We start from the raw sequence: 19517 nt of genomic DNA, 5'->3' as shown, positions 1-19517 counted from the left end.
CAACGCCTATAAATTGCATTATCCCGCTTCCATTCCCCTACATGTGAGACCAACAAACCTGCAATCGGTTATAAATTACAAACAGATCTCATTTACAGTCCCTGAGCTGGTTGGGGTTCGGAGACATTTAAATGAACTTCATTGTAAGTATCTGTATTTCCATCTGCTGCCCAGAGATTAGTATAAACAATCTATTGTTACACCGCTGGAGAGAAAAGGGCATGACTTCAGGAAGAGCTTTTTCTTCCCTTAAACTCAGAAGCTTTCCAAAATGTTTTCAATTTCTATCCAAGTTATGTACTCTGAATAATGAGGCTCCAGTCCCACAAGAAGACACCTGTGAGGTTCCTACAGTGCCTTGCGAAAGTATTCGGCCCCCTTGAACTTTGCGACCTTTTGCCACATTTCACTTGCACAATGCTCCTTGGGATGTTTAAAGCTTGGGAAATCTTTTTGTATCCAAATCCGGCTTTAAACTTCTCCACAACAGTATCTCGGACCTGCCTGGTGTGTTCCTTGTTCTTCATGATGCTCTCTGCGCTTTAAACGGACCTCTGAGACAATCACAGTGCAGGTGCATTTATACGGAGACTTGATTACACACAGGTGGATTCTATTTATCATCATTAGTCATTTAGGTCAACATTGGATCATTCAGAGATCCTCACTGAACTTCTGGAGAGAGTTTGCTGCACTGAAAGTAAAGGGGCTGAATAATTTTGCACGCCCAATTTTTCAGTTTTTTATTTGTTAACAAAGTTTGAAATATCCAATAAATTTCATTCCACTTCATGATTGTGTCCCACTTGTTGTTGATTCTTCACAAAAAATTACAGTTTTATATCTTTATGTTTGAAGCCTGAAATGTGGCAAAAGGTCGAAAAGTTCAAGGGGGCCGAATACTTTTGCAAGGCACTGTATATGCAGCTCCAGACACAGGTGAAGAGGAGACAGGTGAGGTTCTTATATAGAGCTCCACACACAGGTGAGGAGGAGACCTGTGAGGTTCTTATATAGAGCTCCACACACAGGTGAGGAGGAGACCTGTGAGGTTCTTATATAGAGCTCCAGACACAGGTGAGGAGGAGACCGGTGAGGTTCTTATTTAGAGATCCAGACACAGGTGAAGAGGAGACCTGTGACGTTCTTATATAGAGCTCCAGACACAGGTGAGGAGGAGACCTGTGAGGTTCTTATATAGCGCTCCAGACACAGGTGAGGAGGAGACCTGTGAGGTTCTTATATAGAGCTCCAGAAACAGGTGAGGAGGAGACCTGTGAGGTCCCTATATAGATCTCCAGACACAGGTGAGGAGGAGACCGGTGAGGTTCTTATATAGAGCTCCAGACACAGGTGAGGAGGAGACCCGCGGGGTTCTTATATAGAGCTCCAGACACAGGTGAGGAGGAGACCTGTGACGTTCTTATATAGAGCTCCAGACACAGGTGAGGAGGAGACCTGTGAGGTTCTTATATAGCGCTCCAGACACAGGTGAGGAGGAGACCTGTGAGGTTCTTATATAGAGCTCCAGAAACAGGTGAGGAGGAGACCTGTGAGGTCCCTATATAGATCTCCAGACACAGGTGAGGAGGAGACCGGTGAGGTTCTTATATAGAGCTCCAGACACAGGTGAGGAGGAGACCCGCGGGGTTCTTATATAGAGCTCCAGACACAGGTGAGGAGGAGACCCGCGGGGTTCTTATATAGAGCTCCAGACACAGGTGAAGAGGAGACCGGTGAGGTTCTTATATAGAGCTCCAGAAACAGGTGAAGAGGAGACCTGTGAGGTTCTTATATAGAGCTCCAGACACAGGTGAGGAGGAGACCGGTGAGGTTCTTATATAGAGCTCCACACACAGGTGAAGAGGAGACCGGTGAGGTTCTTATATAGAGCTCCAGACACAGGTGAGGAGGAGACCGGTGAGGTTCTTATATAGAGCTCCACACACAGGTGAAGAGGAGACCGGTGAGGTTCTTATATAGAGCTCCAGACACAGGTGAGGAGGAGACCGGTGAGGTTCTTATATAGAGCTCCACACACAGGTGAAGAGGAGACCGGTGAGGTTCTTATATAGAGCTCCAGACACAGGTGAGGAGGAGACCGGTGAGGTTCTTATATAGAGCTCCACACACAGGTGAAGAGGAGACCGGTGAGGTTCTTATATAGAGCTCCAGACACAGGTGAGGAGGAGACCGGTGAGGTTCTTATATAGAGCTCCACACACAGGTGAAGAGGAGACCGGTGAGGTTCTTATATAGAGCTCCACACACAGGTGAAGAGGAGACCGGTGAGGTTCTTATATAGAGCTCCAGACACAGGTGAGGAGGAGACCTGTGAGGTTCTTATATAGAGCTCCACACACAGGTGAAGAGGAGACCGGTGAGGTTCTTATATAGAGCTCCAGACACAGGTGAAGAGAAGACTTGTGAGGTTCTTATATAGAGCTCCAGAAACAGGTGAAGAGAAGACCTGTGAGGTTCTTATACAGAGCTGCAGAAACAGGTGAAGAGGAGACCTGTGAGGTTCCTATATAGAGCTCCAGACACAGGTGAGGAGGAGACCTGTGAGGTTCCTATATGGAGCTCCAGACACAGTTGAAGAGGAGACCGGTGAGGTTATTATAAAGAGCTCCAGACACAGGTGAGGAGGAGACCGGTGAGGTTCCTATATGGAGCTCCAGACACAGGTGAAGAGGAGACCGGTGAGGTTCTTCTATAAAGCTCCAGACACAGGTGAATAGACCTGTGAGGTTTCTATATGGAGCTCCAGACACAGTTGAAGAGACCTGTGAGGTTATTACATAGTTACATAGTTACATAGTAGGTGAGGTTGAATAAAGACAATAGTCCATCCAGTTCAACCTGTGTAGGTGTGTGTGACTGTAATCATCTAACATAGCCCTTTATCTCCTGATCCTTGAGATGTAAGTCTAAGAGTCTTTTGAAAGTCACCATACTACCCGCAGAAACCACCTCTTGTGGTAGACAATTCCACAATCTTGTAGCCCTAACAGTAAAGAACCCCCCACGTTGCCTGAGGTTAAAACGCTTCTCCTCTAATCGCATTGTATGTCCTCGAGTCCTCATGCAATTCCTTCGAATGAACAGCTTTTTTTCTAAGCTGAGATCCCCATTAAGATATTTATAAATTGCTATCATGTCCCCTCTCAGACGTCTCTTCTCCAGGGAAAATAAATCGAGCGATTGCAGCCGCTCTTCATAGGTAAGGTCCTCCAATCCCCTAATTAGTTTAGTTGCCCTTCTCTGGACTCTCTCCAGCTCCAACACATCCCTCCTGAGGACTGGCGACCAGAACTGGACAGAATACTCCAGATGCGGTCGGACCAGAGTTTTATAAAGTGGAAGGATTATAGTCTTATCTCTGGAATACATCCCTTTCTTTATGCATGCTAATATTCTGTTGGCTTTGGAAGCTGCCGCTTGGCATTGCATGCTGTTGCCTAATCTATCATCAACCAAGACTCCCAGATCTTTCTCCATTTTTGAGTCCCCCAAGGGTTCCCCTCCTAACATGTATTGTGTTTTTATGTTTTTGGTCCCCAAGTGCAAAACCTTACACTTCTCCACATTAAACCTCATTTGCCAGGTCGTTGCCCACTCCGTAATTTTGTCCAGGTCATTCTGTAGGATATCTGCTTCATGCTGTGCAGTTATTGCCCTGGCCAATTTTGTGTCATCTGCAAAAATTGATAACGAACTACTGATCCCGTCCTCAATGCTGTTTATGAATAAATTGAACAAGGTTGGTCCCAGGACTGAGCCCTGGGGCACCCCGCTTACTACCTCAGCCCAGTCTGAGTATGCGCTGTTTATTACCACCCTTTGGACACGGCCTTTTAGCCAGTTCCGTATCCAAGAGCAAACCCTGCTGTCGATACCTGCAGACCTTATTTTATAAATTAAGCGCTTGTGGGAAACTGTATCAAACGCCTTAGCGAAATCCAAGTACACCACATCCACTGGTCTGCCCCTATCTAGCTCACAGCTCACTTCCTCGTAGAATGCTAAGAGATTGGTTTGACAAGAACGCCCATTTGTAAACCCGTGTTGGTTACTACTGATGATGTTGTTGTCTTTAGCATACTCTACGATATAGTCCCTTATCATCCCCTCCAGAAGTTTACATACTATTGATGTCAAACTGACGGGTGAAGGCCCGGTCCCGTTCTCCAGATAAAGGCAAAGGTCGGGTCCTGTTCTCTGGACACAGGTGAAGAGGAGATCTGTGAGGTTCTTATATAGAGCTCCTGACACAGGTAAAGGTCCGATCCCCTTCTCCGGACACAGGTGAAGGTCCGGTCCCGTTCTCCGGACACAGGTGAAGAGACCTGTGAGGTTCTTTTATAGAGCTCCTGACACAGGTGAAGGTCCGGTCCCATTCTCCGGACACAGGTGAAGGTCCAGTCCCGTTCTTTGGACATAGATAAAAAGGAGACCTGTGAGGTTCTTATATAGAGCTCCTGACACAGGTAAAGGTCCGGTCCCGTTCTCCGGACAAAGGTGAAGAGACCTGTGAGGTTCTTATATAGAGCTCCTGACACAGGTGAAGGTCCAGTCCCGTTCTCTGTATATAGGTGAAGAGACCTGTGAGGTTCTTATATAGAGCTCCTGACACAGGTGAAGGTCCGGTCCCGTTCTCCGGACACAGGTGAAGAGACCTGTGAGGTTCTTATATAGAGCTCCTGACACAGGTGAAGGTCCGGTCCCATTCTCCTGACAGAGGTGAAGGTCCGGTCCCGTTTTCCGGACACAGGTGAAGAGACCTGTGAGGTTCTTATATAGAGCTCCTGACACAGGTGAAGGTCCGGTCCCGTTCTCCGGACACAGGTGAAGAGACCTGTGAGGTTCTTACATAGAGCTCCGGACACAGGTGAAGACACCTGTGAGGTTCTTATATAGAGCTCCTGACACAGGTGAAGGTCCGGTCCCGTTCCCCGGACACAGGTGAAGGTCCGGTCCCGTTCTCCGGACACAGGTGAAGAGACCTGTGGGGTTCTTATATAGAGCTCCTGACACAGGTGAAGGTCCGGTCCCATTCTCCTGACACAGGTGAAGGTCCGCTCCCATTCTCCTGACACAGGTAAAGGTCCGGTCCCGTTCTCCGGACACAGGTGAAGAGACCTGTGAGGTTCTTTTATAGAGCTCCTGACACAGGTGAAGGTCCGGTCCCATTCTCCTGACACAGGTGAAGGTCCGGTCCCGTTCTCCGGACACAGGTGATGAGACCTGTGAGGTTCTTATATAGAGCTCCTGACACAGGTGAAGGTCCGGTCCCATTCTCCTGACACAGGTAAAGGTCCGGTCCCGTTCTCCGGACACAGGTGAAGGTCCAGTCCCGTTCTTTGGACATACAGTAGGTAAAAAGGAGACCCGTGAGGTTCTTATATAGAGCTCCTGACACAGGTAAAGGTCCGGTCCCGTTCTCCGGACACAGGTGAAGAGACCTGTGAGGTTCTTATATAAAGCTCCTGAAACAGGTGAAGGTCCGGTCCCGTTCTCCGGACACAGGTGAAGAGACCTGTGAGGTTCTTATATAGAGCTCCTGACACAGGTGAAGGTCCTCTCCCGTTCTCCGGACACAGGTGAAGAGACCTGTGAGGTTCTTATATAGAGCTCCTGACACAGGTGAAGGTCCGGTCCCGTTCTCCAGACACATGTGAAGAGACCTGTGAGGTTCTAATATAGAGCTCCTGACACAGGTGAAGGTCTGGTCCCGTTCTCCGGACACAGGTGAAGAGACCTGTGAAGCTCTTATATAGAGCTCCGGACACAGGTGAAGGTCCAGTCCCGTTCTCCGGACACAGGTGAAGAGACCTGTGAGGTTCTTATATAGAGCTCCTGACACAGGTGAAGGTCTGGTCCCGTTCTCCGGACACAGGTGAAGAGGAGACCTGTGAGGTTCTTATATAGAGCTCCTGACACAGGTGAAGGTCCGGTCCCGTTCTCCGGACACAGGTGAAGGTCCGGTCCCGTTCTCCAGACACAGGTGAAGAGACCTGTGAGGTTCTTATATAGAGCTCCTGACACAGGTGAAGGTCCGGTCCCGTTCTCCGGACACAGGTGAAGGTCCGGTCCCGTTCTCCAGACACAGGTGAAGAGACCTGTGAGGTTCTTATATAGAGCTCCGGACACAGGTGAAGGTCCTCTCCCGTTTTCCTGACACAGTTGAAGGTCCGGTCCCGTTCTCCGGACACAGGTGAAGAGGAGACCTGTGAGGTTCTTATATAGAGCTCCTGACACAGGTGAAGGTCCGGTCCCTTTCTCCAGACACAGGTGAAGGTCCTCTCCCGTTCTTCGGACACAGGTGAAGGTCCTCTCCCGTTCTTCGGACACAGGTGAAGAGACCTGTGAGGTTTTTATATAGAGCTCCAGACACAGGTGAAGGTCCTCTCCCGTTCTCCTGACACAGGTGAAGGTCCAGTCTTGTTCTCTGGACATAGGTGAAAAGGAGACCTGTGCGGTTCTTATATAGAGCTCCTGACACAGGTGAAGGTCCTTCCCCGTTCTCCGGACACAGGTGAAGAGACCTGTGAGGTTCTTATATAGAGCTCCGGACACAGGTGAAGGTCTGGTCCCGTTCTCCGGACACAGGTGGAGGTCCTCTCCCGTTCTCCGGACACAGGTGGAGGTCCTCTCCCATTCTCCGGACACAGGTGAAGGTCTGGTCCCGTTCTCCGGACACAGGTGACGGTCCGGTCCCGTTCTCCGGACACAGGTGGAGGTCCTCTCCCGTTCTCCGGACACAGGTTGAGGTCCGGTCCCGTTCTCCGGACACAAGTGAAGGTCCTCTCCCGTTCTCCGGACACAGGTGAAGGCCCGGTCCCGTTCTCCGGACACAGGTGAAGGTCCTTTCCCGTTCTCCGGACACAGGTGAAGGTCCTTTCCCGTTCTCCGGACACAGGTGAAGGTCCGGTCCCGTTCTCCGGACACAGGTGAAGGTCCTTTCCCGTTCTCCGGACACAGATGAAGAGGAGACCTGGGATGCCAGTTTAGGGTTTTATAAATCTGCTGACTTTCTACCCCGGATTGGGGTGGGGGAGATTGGCCTGGGGCTGTGCTTGTTTGGTAACAATAAGTCTATAAGTCTACATCTGGCGCTTTGCCTGCTGGCAGAGGAAGCTTCTCTGCCAGCCCCCCCTCCCCCCCTCCTCCTCTCTTCCACCTTCCCAGCGTATGTTAGAAAATGGCTCCTGGAAATGTCTGTTGGTTATTCATTCACTGGATCTGCAAGCGGCTGACTCCCCCAAACTTCCATTTAACTCCTTCATGACCTGAACGCGGTGGGCAGGGCAGCGATCGGGGGCGTCGGTGAACGCGCCATCCACACCCCTCAATGCAGGAATCGTCACAAAAACGGAGACCGTGCCAAGTTCTATGTTATTGCGCTTATTCAGCTGTCACCCACTGCAACCTCAGATTTCCGGCTGCAGTAATAAAATCAGTTAACAACCGGTTTAAGATTGGCTGCCCCGGGATTGTGAAATTGCGCAAAAGCTCTATTGTGTGACCTGAATTTTTATAAAAATTGGTAATGCCTTTGAGCGGACCATACACTGTACAATCTGATTGTACAATCTTCCTTAGATCTACCATCAACTATGCACCGCTAGGGCCTGCCTGATTTAAGGCCTGCTAGCAGCCATGGAACTACAGGTTCCAGCGTTCTCTGCTTTTCAAAACACGACACAGGATGCTGACACTTGTAGTCCCACAAAAACCAGCAGGAAATTCATCAATCGTTTGCATTTTGGTACTTGGAGTTCCCCAACAACTAGAGCCCCGGAGCCCCGAGTGGACCGGGCTTTTAGGACTTGTAGTAGGACTTCTGGTTCTCCATTGGGTCTATGGGCATGGTGTGTTTTGTAGTCCTGCTGCATTTAAAGGTCTGATAAGACTTGTGGTTCTTCATTGGATCTATGGGCATGCTGTATTTATTAGTCCTGCTGCATTTAAAGGTCTGATAGAATGCATGGTTCTACAGCAGGTCTATTGGCATGCTGCGTTTTGTAGTCCTGCTGTTTATAATGGTCTGTTAGGACTTGTGGTTCTCCATTGGGTCTATGGGCATGCTGTATTTTGTAGTCCTGCTACATTTAAAGGTCTAATAAGACGCATGGTTCTACAGCAGATCTATGGGCATGCTGCATATTGTAGTCCTGCTGTGTTTAATGGTCTGCTAGGACTTGTGGTTCTCCATTGGATCTATGGGCATGCTGCGTTTTGTAGTCCTGCTGCGTTTTAAGGTCTGTTAGGACTTGTGGTTCTCCATTGGATCTATGGGCATGCTGCATTTTGGTACTTGGAGTTCCACAACAAGCAGAGTCCTGGAGCCCGAGTAGACCGGGATTTTAGGACTTGTGGTTCTGCATTGGGTCTATGGGCATGCTGTGTTTTGTAGTACTGCTGCATTTAAAGGTCTGCTAGGACGTATGGTTCTCAATTGGATCTATGGGCATGCTGTATTTTGTAGTCCTGCTGCGTTTAAAGGTCTGCTAGCACTTGTGGTTCTCCATGGGATCTATGGGCATGCTGCGTTTTGTAGTCCTGCTGTGTTGAAAGGTCTGCTAGGACTTGTAGTTCTCCATTGGATCTATGGGCATGCTGTGCTTTGTAGTCTTGCTGATTTAAAAGGTCTGCTAGGACTTATGGTTCTCCATTGGATCTATGGGCATGCTGCATTTTGGTACTTAGAGTTCCACAACAACTAGAGCCCCAGAGCCCCGAGTAGACCGGGCTTTTAGGACTGGTGGTTCTACACTGGATCTATGGGCATGCTGTGTTTTGTAGTCCTGCTGCTCTTATAGGTCTGCTAGGACTTGTGGTTCTCCATTGGATCTATGGGCATGCTGTGTTTTGTAGTCCTGCTGCGTTTCATGGTGTGCTAGGACTTGTGGTTCTCCATTGGATCTATGGGCATGCTGTGTTTATTAGTCCTGCTGCATATAAAGGTCTGATAAGACGCATGGTTCTCCATTGGATCTATGGGCATGCTGCATTTTGGTACTTGGCGTTCCACAACAACTAGAGCCCCAGAGCCCCGAGTAGACCGGGATTTTAGGACTTGTGGTTCTCCATTGGGTCTATGGGCATGCTGTGTTTTGTAGTCCTGCTGCATTTTAAGGTCTGCTAGGACTTGTGGTTCTGCATTGGATCTATGGGCATGCTGCGTTTATTAGTCCTGCTGCATTTAAAGATCTGATAAAACGCATGGTTTCCCAGCAGGTTTATGGGCATGCTGTGTTTTGTAGTCCTGCTGTGTTTAATGGTCTGCTAGGACTTGTGGTTCTCCATTGGGTCTATGGGCATGCTGTGTTTTGTAGGCCTGCTGCATTTTAAGGTCTGCTAGGACTTGTGGTTCTGCATTGGATCTATGGGCATGCTGCATTTTGGTACTTGGAGTTCCACAACAACTAGAGCCCTGGAGCCCCGAGTAGACCGGGATTTTAGGATTTGTGGTTCTCCATTGGATCTATGGGCATGCTGTGTTTTGTAGTCCTGCTGCATTTAAAGGTCTGATAAGACGCATGGTTTGCCAGCAGGTCTATGGGCATGCTGTGTTTTGTAGTCCTGCTTTTATAGATCTACAGGTGTGCTGGAAATCTTAGTTCCACAGCGGGTATATGGGCGTGTTGTGATTTGTAGTCCTGCTGCTGTTACAAGTCTGCAGGTGTGCTGGGATTTGTGGTTCTGCCACAAGAAAATGAGCATGCTGGCAGTTGTGGTCCTGGAGCAGCTGTGGATTCTGATGCTACCAGGAAATGCACATGCTGGGATTTGCAGTTCTACAAAATACAGCCCCCCCCCCCTCTATTAGTCTGCCTCTCCACTCCTGCAGATACCAGGAAACTGAGAGACGGCCTCACGCAGCAGCCGCCTGACCCTGAGGAATTTTGCTGATCCTCGACTCCTCCAGCAGATATTCGGACTCATTAAATGTCCAATCCTTACCCTGCCACACCTTTTTCCCCCGTTGTCACCACCAACCTCGCCTCCCTCCCCCCCAGCGCAGAATTCACAACCCGCAGCCAACATGGACATGCAGCGCCAGCCTCGGGCGCCCTTCCCCAGCAGGCGAAGAAGAAATGCCGCGGAGGCTCCGCGGAATTAAACATTAATGTCTTCTTAACTGCCAAAAGTTAATTTCTCTCCCCATCAATATGAATTCAGTTAACAGGCAGGGAAGCGGAACCGCGCGTATTTCTGCCAAAGCGGCCGCACATAATGTAACGCCTGAATTCAATCGCCGTGACCGACCTTTGTCCCCGCCGCCCCCGACCCGCATTGTAACGACTCATCATCTACAACCGCCCAAAATGCCATAGTGACCTATTTATGAAAATGTAAAGAATCGTGTCAAAGAAGCCGATCTAAATAATGCTAATCGGAGGTAACAAATCCCTCAAACATTTTCCAGCATGCTACAGCGTTTCTGAGGTAATGAGTGGCTAGGACTGTCCTCTGCAAGACTGCTTGTGGTCTACAACCATGGATGGTCTTGTGGGTCTACAAGATGGCTGTGTGCATGCTGGGAGTTATGGTTCTGAACAGGTCTATGTTGACCTGGGACTTGTATGTCTACAAGAATCAATGGTCTTGTGGGTCTACAAGATGGCTTTTTGCATGCTGGGAGTTATGGTTCTGAACAGGTCTGTGTCGACCTGGGACTTGTATGTCTACAACTTCTTGTGGTCTACAACCATGAATGGTCTTGTGGGTCTACAAGATAGTTATTTGCATGCTGGGAGTTATGGTTCTGAACAGGTCTATGTTAACCTGGGACTTGTATGTCTACAACTGCTTGTGGTCTACAACCATGAATGGTCTTGTGGGTCAACAAGATGGCTATTTGCATGCTGGGAGGGAGTTATGGCTCTGAACAGGTCTATGTTGACCTGGGACTTGTACATCTACAACACTCAATGGTATTGTGGGTCTACAAGATAGTTATTTGCATGCTGGGAGTTATGGTTCTGAACAGGTCTATGTTAACCTGGGACTTGTATGTCTACAACTACATGTGGTCTCCAACCACAAATGGCCTTGTGGGTCAACAAGATGGCTATTTGCATGCTGGGAGGGAGTTATGGCTCTGAACAGGTCTATGTTGACCTGGGACTTGTACATCTACAACACTCAATGGTATTGTGGGTCTACAAAATGGCTCTTTGCATGCTGGGAGTTATGGTTCTGACCAGGTCTATGTTGACCTGAGACTTGTACGTCTATAACTGCTTGTGGTCTACAACTCTAAATGGTCTTGTAGGTCTAAAAGATGGCTATTTGCATGCTGAGAGTTATGGTTCTGCACAGGTCTATGTTTACCTGGGACTTGTATGTCTATAACTGCTTGTGGTCTACAATCCTGAATGGTCTTGTGGGTCTGCAAGATGAGTATTTGCATGCTGGGAGTTATGGTTCTGCACAGATCTATGTTTAGCCTTGGATTTGTATGCCATCAACTGCTTGTGGTCTACAACCATCAATGGTCTTGTGGGTCTATAAGATAGGTATTTGCATGCTGGAATTTATAGTTCTGCACAGGTCTGTGTTTATCCTGGGACTTCTACATCTACAACTACTTGTGGTCTACAACTGTCTATGGTCATGGGGGTCTAGAAGAAGGTTATTTGCATGCCAGGAGTTATGGTTCTGAACAGGTCTATGCTTACCTGGGACTTGTACATCTACAACTGATTGTGGTCTACAACCCTCAATGGTTTTGTGGGTCTACAAGATGGCTATTTGCATGCTGGGAATTATGGTTCTGAACAGGTTTATGTTGACCTGGGACTTGTACATCTACAACCTTCAATGGTCTTGTGGCTCTTTGCATGCTGGGAGTTATAGTTCTGTACAGGTTTATGTTGACCTGGGACTTGTACATCTACTACCTTCAATGGTCTTGTGGGTCTACAAAATGGCTCTTTGCATGCTGGGAGTTATGGTTCTGTACAGGTCTATGTTTAGCCTGGGACTTGTGTATCTACGACTGCTTGTGGTCTACAACCCTGAATAGCTTTGTGGGTCTTCAACATTAAATGGCTTTGTGGGTCTACAAGATGGTATTTGCATGTTGGGAGTTATAGTTCTGCACTGGTCTTTCTTTAGCCTGGGACTTGACAATCTACAAATGCTTGTGGTCCACAGCCCTGAATGGGCTTGTAGGTCTTCAAGAAGCCTACAAGTAGTTGTTATAGAAACTTGTTGGTCTTGCATCATACACCCCCCCCCCCCCCACCCTCTCAAGTTGGCGATCAAAGATGGCAAGTTGTTACTTACTGCGTCCTTTCTGCTTGATGTACTGGATGATGGAGGTGTGGTTGATTACTCCGTCCTCTTTCATGTTCAGATCCACCATGGTCATATTGTTAAACTTTGGCAGCTCTACGAAGGCTCCCTCGATGGTGAAGTAGCAGGCACGGTCGTCCTCGTCGTCGCTGTACAGAAGCATGGCACGACTGCTCCAGTTGTACTGCTGGTGGATGTGCATCAAAAAGTGGGCAAGCTTGGAGTGGACAACTCCCGTCCTGGTGATATATTTATATTCCTCATTCTTGACTCCGAACCCAATTGCTGAAGCTCCGGCCGTGATCAGGGGGACCTTCCAGTGCTCGGTAAAGCGGACCACCGGAGCAGTGGAATAAATGCACGCTGGGCCCAGGAAGACGTACGGGTGGTAGATGAACTGCATGTCCACCGCGGTCACCGGGGCGGCCGACTCAGAGCACCTCTTGTGCTTGTCCTCAGTGTCGCCGTAAACCGCCCAGAGGTGGAAGTCCGGGAGGAGGCCGGGGTCGGCGTTGACACGGTCGATGGCCATCTGGATGGCGGGTCCGACCCTGGGCAGTGCCCACGGGTATGAGGTGTTGGTTTTGGGCAGCAGCACCGCAATGGTGAGGTTCTGGGCTTCTTGAGTGCAGTGGCAAACCACCCAACTGGCCAGGAACACCAGAACCCATCTCCCGGGCATTTTTTAGAGGGTCCTGGCTCTACTCTTACCGGAAGCCAAGAAGAAGGGGGACTTGAGCCACTCTGCGCCCTCTTTCAAAGACTCAGAGGGGAGTATCGCTGGCAGGAGAGCGATTACAGAGATACATGGAAGGCGTTGTTAACCGGTTCCCATCCGCGAGTCTCTTCACTCCCATCCATGAGATCGTAGCTGCTGGAAGTGGCTGGGGCACAGAAATTCCTATTATCCGGAGGCAGGCTTCCTTCTTTCCTTCCCCTGACTCAGTGACAAAAGGCTTGTTATCATAAGCTTTGCAGCTTAACCCTTTCCTGGCTGGATGCCACCAAGGTAAAAAAAAAAAAGGGTCACCCACCTTATCCCCAACCCTGACAGCGGTCCAAGTGGATCTGACAGCCGTGGAGAGACCTACAGGGGGTACTTAGAAAAGGAGAAGGAGGAGGAGGCAGAGGAGGTGCTGGACGCAACCCTGAAACTTGGAGAGAATACTGGAGATCAGAACCCGGAGATTTTGGCTTTCGCAGAGCTGCAAATATTTATCTGGTGACTGGTGAGAGTATCTGTGTGTGTGTGGGGGGGGGGGGGGCATAGAATAAATGTCTAATTACCCTCTGGAGAATGGGGGGGGGACTTTCAGGGGAGGAGAGGGAAAAGTTCTGACAATTCCAGGTAATAGAGGAATCAGAGGAGGGTGTGGGCAGGGGGATATGGGGGGGGGGGCAGGGCATAAGAGGGGTGTCCCCGAGGGGTGAAAGATGTGAGCGCTGGCTGGGATTCAGACTGAAGTGAGTCGGACAAGTGAAGTGAAGGGAGAAAAGAGGAAGGAGAGGCAGGTACTCCGAGAATGGAGGGAGAAGATCGGAGGGGGGGGGGGGGGGGGGCAGAAGATACGTATGATAAAGGAGGGGAGAGACTGGTACTCAGAGAATGGAGGGGGTAAATACAAGGTGTGGGGGGGGGGGGCAAAGACAGAAGATATGTATGAGAGGAGAGAAGACTGGTACTCGGATAATGGAGGGGGTAAATACAAGGTGTGGGGGGGGGGGGGGCAAAGACAGAAGATATGTAGGAGAGAGGAGACTGGTACTCAGAGAATGGAGGGGGTAAATACAAGGTGTGGGGGGGGGGGGGCGCAGAAGATATGTAGGAGAGAGGAGACTGGTACTCGGATAATGGAGGGGGTAAATACAAGGTGTGTGTGGGGGGGGGGGGGGGCAAAGACAGAAGATATGTATGAGAGGAGAGAAGACTGGTACTCGGATAATGGAGGGGGTAAATACAAGGTGTGGGGGGGGGGGGCAGAAGATATGTAGGAGAGAGGAGACTGGTACTCAGAGAATGGAGGGGGTAAATACAAGGTGGGGGGGGGGGCAGAAGATATGTAGGAGAGAGGAGACTGGTACTCAGAGAATGGAGGGGGTAAATACAAGGTGGGGGGGGGGGGGGCAGAAGATATGTAGGAGAGAGGAGACTGGTACTCAGAGAATGGAGGGGGTAAATACAAGGTGGGGGGGGGGGGCAGAAGATATGTAGAAGAGAGGAGAGAGGAGACTGGTACTCAGAGAATGGAGGGGGTAAATACAAGGTGTGGGGGGGGGGGCAAAGACAGAGGATATGTATGAGAGAGGAGACTGGTACTCAGAGAATGGAGGGGGTAAATACAAGGTGGGGGGGGGGGGGCAGAAGATATGTAGGAGAGAGGAGACTGGTACTCAGAGAATGGAGGGGGTAAATACAAGGTGGGGGGGGGCAGAAGATATGTAGGAGAGAGGAGACTGGTACTCAGAGAATGGAGGGGGTAAATACAAGGTGGGGGGGGGGCAGAAGATATGTAGGAGAGAGGAGACTGGTACTCAGAGAATGGAGGGGGTAAATACAAGGTGGGGGGGGGGGGGCAGAAGATATGTAGAAGAGAGGAGAGAGGAGACTGGTACTCAGAGAATGGAGGGGGTAAATACAAGGTGTGGGGGGGATATGAATGAGAGAGTAGACTGGGGGAAAAGAGAGGAGAGAAGTGAGAGATACTGATAAAAGGAGAGAAGAAGGAACAGAAGGATGGAGAAGAGAGACAGGTACACCGAGAATGGAGGGAGTAGAGAGGAGGTGGGGAGACGGAGGTGATGTAAAGAAAGAGAGAGGGGAAGAGAAGAGAAGGGAAGAGAAAGGAGAGAAGAGAAGAGAGAGGAGAGAAGAGAAGAGAAGAGAAGAGAAGAGAAGAGAAGAGAAGAGAAGAGAAGAGAAGAGAAGAGAAGAGAAGAGAAGAGAAGAGAAAGGAGAGAAGAGAAGAGAGAGAAGAGAAGAGAAAGGAGAGAAGAGAAGAGAAGAGAAGAGAGAGGAGAGAAGAGAAGAGAAGAGAAGAGAAAGGAGAGAAGAGAAGAGAAGAGAAGAGAAGAGAGAGGAGAGGAGAGGAGAGGAGAGGAGAGGAGAGGAGAGAAGAGAAGAGAAGAGAAGAGAAGAGAAGAGAAAGGAGAGAAGAGAAGAGAGAGGAGAGAAGAGTGGGGGGGGGGGGTGGGGTGGAGGCAGGTATGTAAAAGAGAAGAGAAGGAAAGAAAAGGGAAAGAGAGCAGAAGAGAGAAGGAAAGGAAAAGAGACAGGAGTGAGGAGGAGAGAAGGGAAAGGAAAGAGAAAGGAGAGGAGGGAAGAGAGAGAGAAGAGAAACAAGGAAGGGAAAGAGAAAAGAGAAGTTTGGGGAGAGGCATGTATGTGAGAGAGGGAGAGGAGAGGAGGGGGAGAGAAAGGAAATAATGAGGAGAGGAGGAAAGGGAACAAGAGAGGAAAGAAGGCAAAGAGAGAGAAGTGGAAAGGATGGAAGGGAAAGAAAGAGGAGAGGAGAGAAGGTAAGGGAAAGAAAGAGGAGAGGAGAGAAGGTAAGGGAAAGAAAGAGGAGTGGATAGGAGAGAAGGGAAAGAGAGAGGAGATAAGAGGAGAGGAGAGAAGGGAAGTTAAAGAGAGAGAAGAGGAGAGGAGGAAAGTTAAAGAGAGAGGAGAGGAGAGGAGGGAAGTTAAAGAGAGAGGAGAGGAGAGGAGGGGAGGGGATGGAGGTTAAAGAGAGAGGAGAGGAGAGAAGAGAAGGGAAGTTAAAGAGAGAGGAGAGGAGAGGAGAGGAGGGAAGTTAAAGAGAGAGGAGAGGAGAGGAGGGAAGTTAAAGAGAGAGGAGAGGAGAGGAGGGAAGGGAAAGAGAAAAAGAGGAGTGGATGGAAGGGAAAGGAAAGAGAGAAGGTTAGGGGAGAGGCATGTATTTGAGAGAGAGAGAGAGAGAGAGAGAGAGAGAGAGAGAGAGGGGATAGGAGAGAAGGGAAAGAGAGAGGAGAGGAGAGGGGAGAAAAGGAAAGGATAGGAAGGTTCTGATGAAAGGGTAGATATATGAAAAGAGAGAAATAATGAAATTTGGGGATAGGAAGAAAAGAGAGGAGAGCAGCAGAGAGAGATGGAAAGAGAGAGTGGGGGAGAGAGGAGGGAATGAATGAGTACTAATGAGAAGAGAGAAGAAAGGACAAGGAGAGAAGTACAGGGTGGCGGAGAGGAGTACTGATAGTGAAGGTAAAGGAATGGCAGGTACTCAGAGAGATAGGAACGTGATAAGGAGACAGAGGGGGACTGGAAGAGAAATCTGAGGGTAGGAGAAGAAGGGAGGGATAGAAAGAGGAGGGAGAGGAGTATACGGAACAGAAAGAGAAGTATTATGAGAGGGGAAGTAACAATGGGAGAGGGAAGGAGACCGAGGTTAATGGTGGGAATGGAGAAGCTGGAGATGGAAGAGTCTCGATGGGGGAATAAGATACAGACAGATACTCAGATACGGAATACGGAGAGGAGTATGGAGTGAGGAGTATGTAAGGGACACCCCATCCTGGACACAGTCAGAGTGTAATAATAAGAGGAGTCACCAGCACAGAGTATTGATAAGAGACAGTCGGAGAGGAGACTCTCAGCAGACGGGATTGGAGGAATCTATTATTAGGAGTATTAATGATAACCCTGTAAGGAGTATGCATAGTACTGGCAGGATGATGGAGAGGAGTATTAGAGGGGACAGCCGTAGGAGTGATGCAGGAGAAATTCAGGAGTAACACTGCAGGCAGTACTAATGAGAGGAGAAAAGTCTGAAGGTAGAATAGATTAGTGTGAGGGAGTACTGGTAGGAGTATTCAGGAGAGGAGTGTTTTTGAGGGTATTAATTAGAGGAGTATTGTTGGGGGGGGGAGTTCAAATGAAAGGCTGTTACACTGAATACTTTATTCCTCTTTTTATCTGGGTAACCTTCATCCTGACCCCATGCTGCCCTCACATACATGACCCCCATAGGAGGCCAGCGGGAAGGGAGGATGTGGGGAGTATTAATAAGAAGGGAACACAAGTATTGATGAGAGGAGTAGGAGGAGAAGAGAGGAGTATTAATAAGAAGGGAACACAAGTATTAATGAGAGGAGAAGAGAAGAGTATTAATAAGACAAAGGTAGATAGTTCAGCATACTGGCAGAACACAGCACAATCAATATCCATCTCAGAATGGAAAGAAGCAGAGCAGACGGGTCAGACGCAGGGCCGTGTTCCCTCCCGATACCTCCTGATGGTGCTTCGTCCGTGTTTTGGTATATGCGACTCTCAGCTTGGGTGGTTTTTATGCTATAAGTATGCAGGAAAGGCCAGAAAAACATAGAGGAGCACAACGTGAACGGTACAGAAACGGAACTTCTCATTACTAGCGAAGAATACTCCTTGTACCGCCAACATCAAAGGGGTGAACAGCATAGAAACAAAACATCTCATTACCTGCGATGAATCCTCCACTGACCGCAACCACCAGGAGCATGAATGGCACAGAAGCTGACCATCTAAATGACAATGAAGAATACTTCACTGACCGCCACCACCAAAGGCGGGACCAACCCCGAAATGGAAGATCTTATTACCAACGATGAATACTCCGCTGACCGTGACCCCCAAAGGCATGACCAACACCCAAAATGGAAGATCTCATTACCAACAAAGAATACGCTACTGACCTCCACCATCAAAGGCGTGACCAACCCCAAAATAGAAGATCTCATTACCAAAAAAGAATACTCTACTGACCGCCACCATCAAAAGCGTGATAAGCCCCAAAACTGAAGATCTTATTACAAAACAAGGAATACTCCACTGATCGTGACCGCCAAAGGCGTGACCAACCCTGAAATGGAAGATCTCATTACCAATGAAGAATACTCGACTGACCGCCACCACTAAAGGTATGACCAACCCCGAAATGGAAGATCTCATTACCAACAAAGAATACTCTACTGACCACCAACTTCAAAGGCATGATCAGCCCCAAAATGGAAGATCTTATTACCAACGAGGAATACTCCACTGACCGTGACCGCCAAAGGCATGACCGACCCCAAAATGGAAGATCTCATTACCAGCAAAGAATACTCTACTGACCACCAACATCAAAGGCATGATCAGCCCCAAAATGGAAGATCTCATTACCAACAAAGAATACTCTACTGACCACCAACATCAAAGGCATGATCAGCCCCAAAATGGAAGATCTTACTACCAACGAGGAATACTCCACTGACCGTGACTGCCAAAGGCATAACCAACCCCAAAATGGAAGATCTCATTACCAGCAAAGAATACTCTACTGACTGCCACCACCAAAGGCATGTCCAACCCTGAAATGGAAAATCTCATTACCAGTGAAGAATACTCTACTGACTGCCACCACGAAAGGCGTGACCAACACCCAAAGTGGAAGATCTCATTACAAGCGAGGAATACTCTACTGACTGCCACCACCAAAGGCGTCACCGACCCTGAAATGGAAGATCTAATTACCAACAAAAAAACACTCCACTGACCACCACCGCCAAAGGCGTGACCAACCCCGAAATGGAAGATCTCAAAACCAGCGAAGAATCCTCTACTGACCACCACCACAAAAGGTGTGACCGACCCCGAAACGGAACATCCCATTACCAGCAAAGAATACTCCACTGACCACAAAAATGGAACATCCCAAAACCAGTGAAGAATACTCTACTGACCACCAGCACCAAAGGTGTGAACAGAACAGAAATGGAACATCTCATTACCAACGGATAATTTATTGATTGTCACCACCAAAGGCGTGACCGACCCTGAAACGGAACATCTCGTCACCAGTGAACAATACTCCACTGAACGCAACTTCCAAAGGCATAAACAACACGAAAATTGAACATCTCATTACCAGCCGAGAATGCTCCACTGACCACCACCGCCAGAGGCATGAACGGCACAAAAACTGAACATCTCATTACCAGTGAAGAATACTCTACTGACCACCACCACCAAGGGCGTGAATGGCACAGAAACGGAAACATACCATTACCAACGAAGAATACTCTACTAATTGCCACCACCAAAGGCGTGAACGGCACAGAAATGGACCTTCTCGTTACCAGCGAAGAATACTCCACTGACCGCCACCACCACAAGCATGACTAACACAGAAACGGAAAATCTAATAACCAGCGAAGAATACTCTACTGAGTGCCAC

The 19517-nt window shown here is 48.9% G+C and overlaps 2 protein-coding genes across 2 annotated transcripts in view; both read right to left on the bottom strand.

Annotated features, from left to right (window-relative positions):
- NPR1 (natriuretic peptide receptor 1) overlaps nucleotides 1-13545 on the bottom strand; it is a 101050-nt gene extending 87505 nt beyond the window's left edge. Inside the window, exon 1 of the mRNA XM_082275146.1 lies at nucleotides 12301-13545. Within this exon, the coding sequence (XP_082131272.1) occupies nucleotides 12301-12991 (691 nt within the window). The 5' untranslated portion in view covers nucleotides 12992-13545. The remainder of the gene's footprint in view (nucleotides 1-12300) is intronic.
- Nucleotides 1-19517, bottom strand: part of ILF2 (interleukin enhancer binding factor 2) — a 181362-nt gene that overhangs the window by 116915 nt on the left and 44930 nt on the right. The gene's annotated exons all lie outside the window — the stretch shown is intronic.

Source organism: Pelophylax lessonae, assembly GCF_965119305.1.
Source record: "Pelophylax lessonae genome assembly, chromosome: 13".
Lineage (NCBI taxonomy): Eukaryota > Metazoa > Chordata > Amphibia > Anura > Ranidae > Pelophylax > Pelophylax lessonae.
This window is presented reverse-complemented; position numbering and strand designations above follow the sequence as displayed.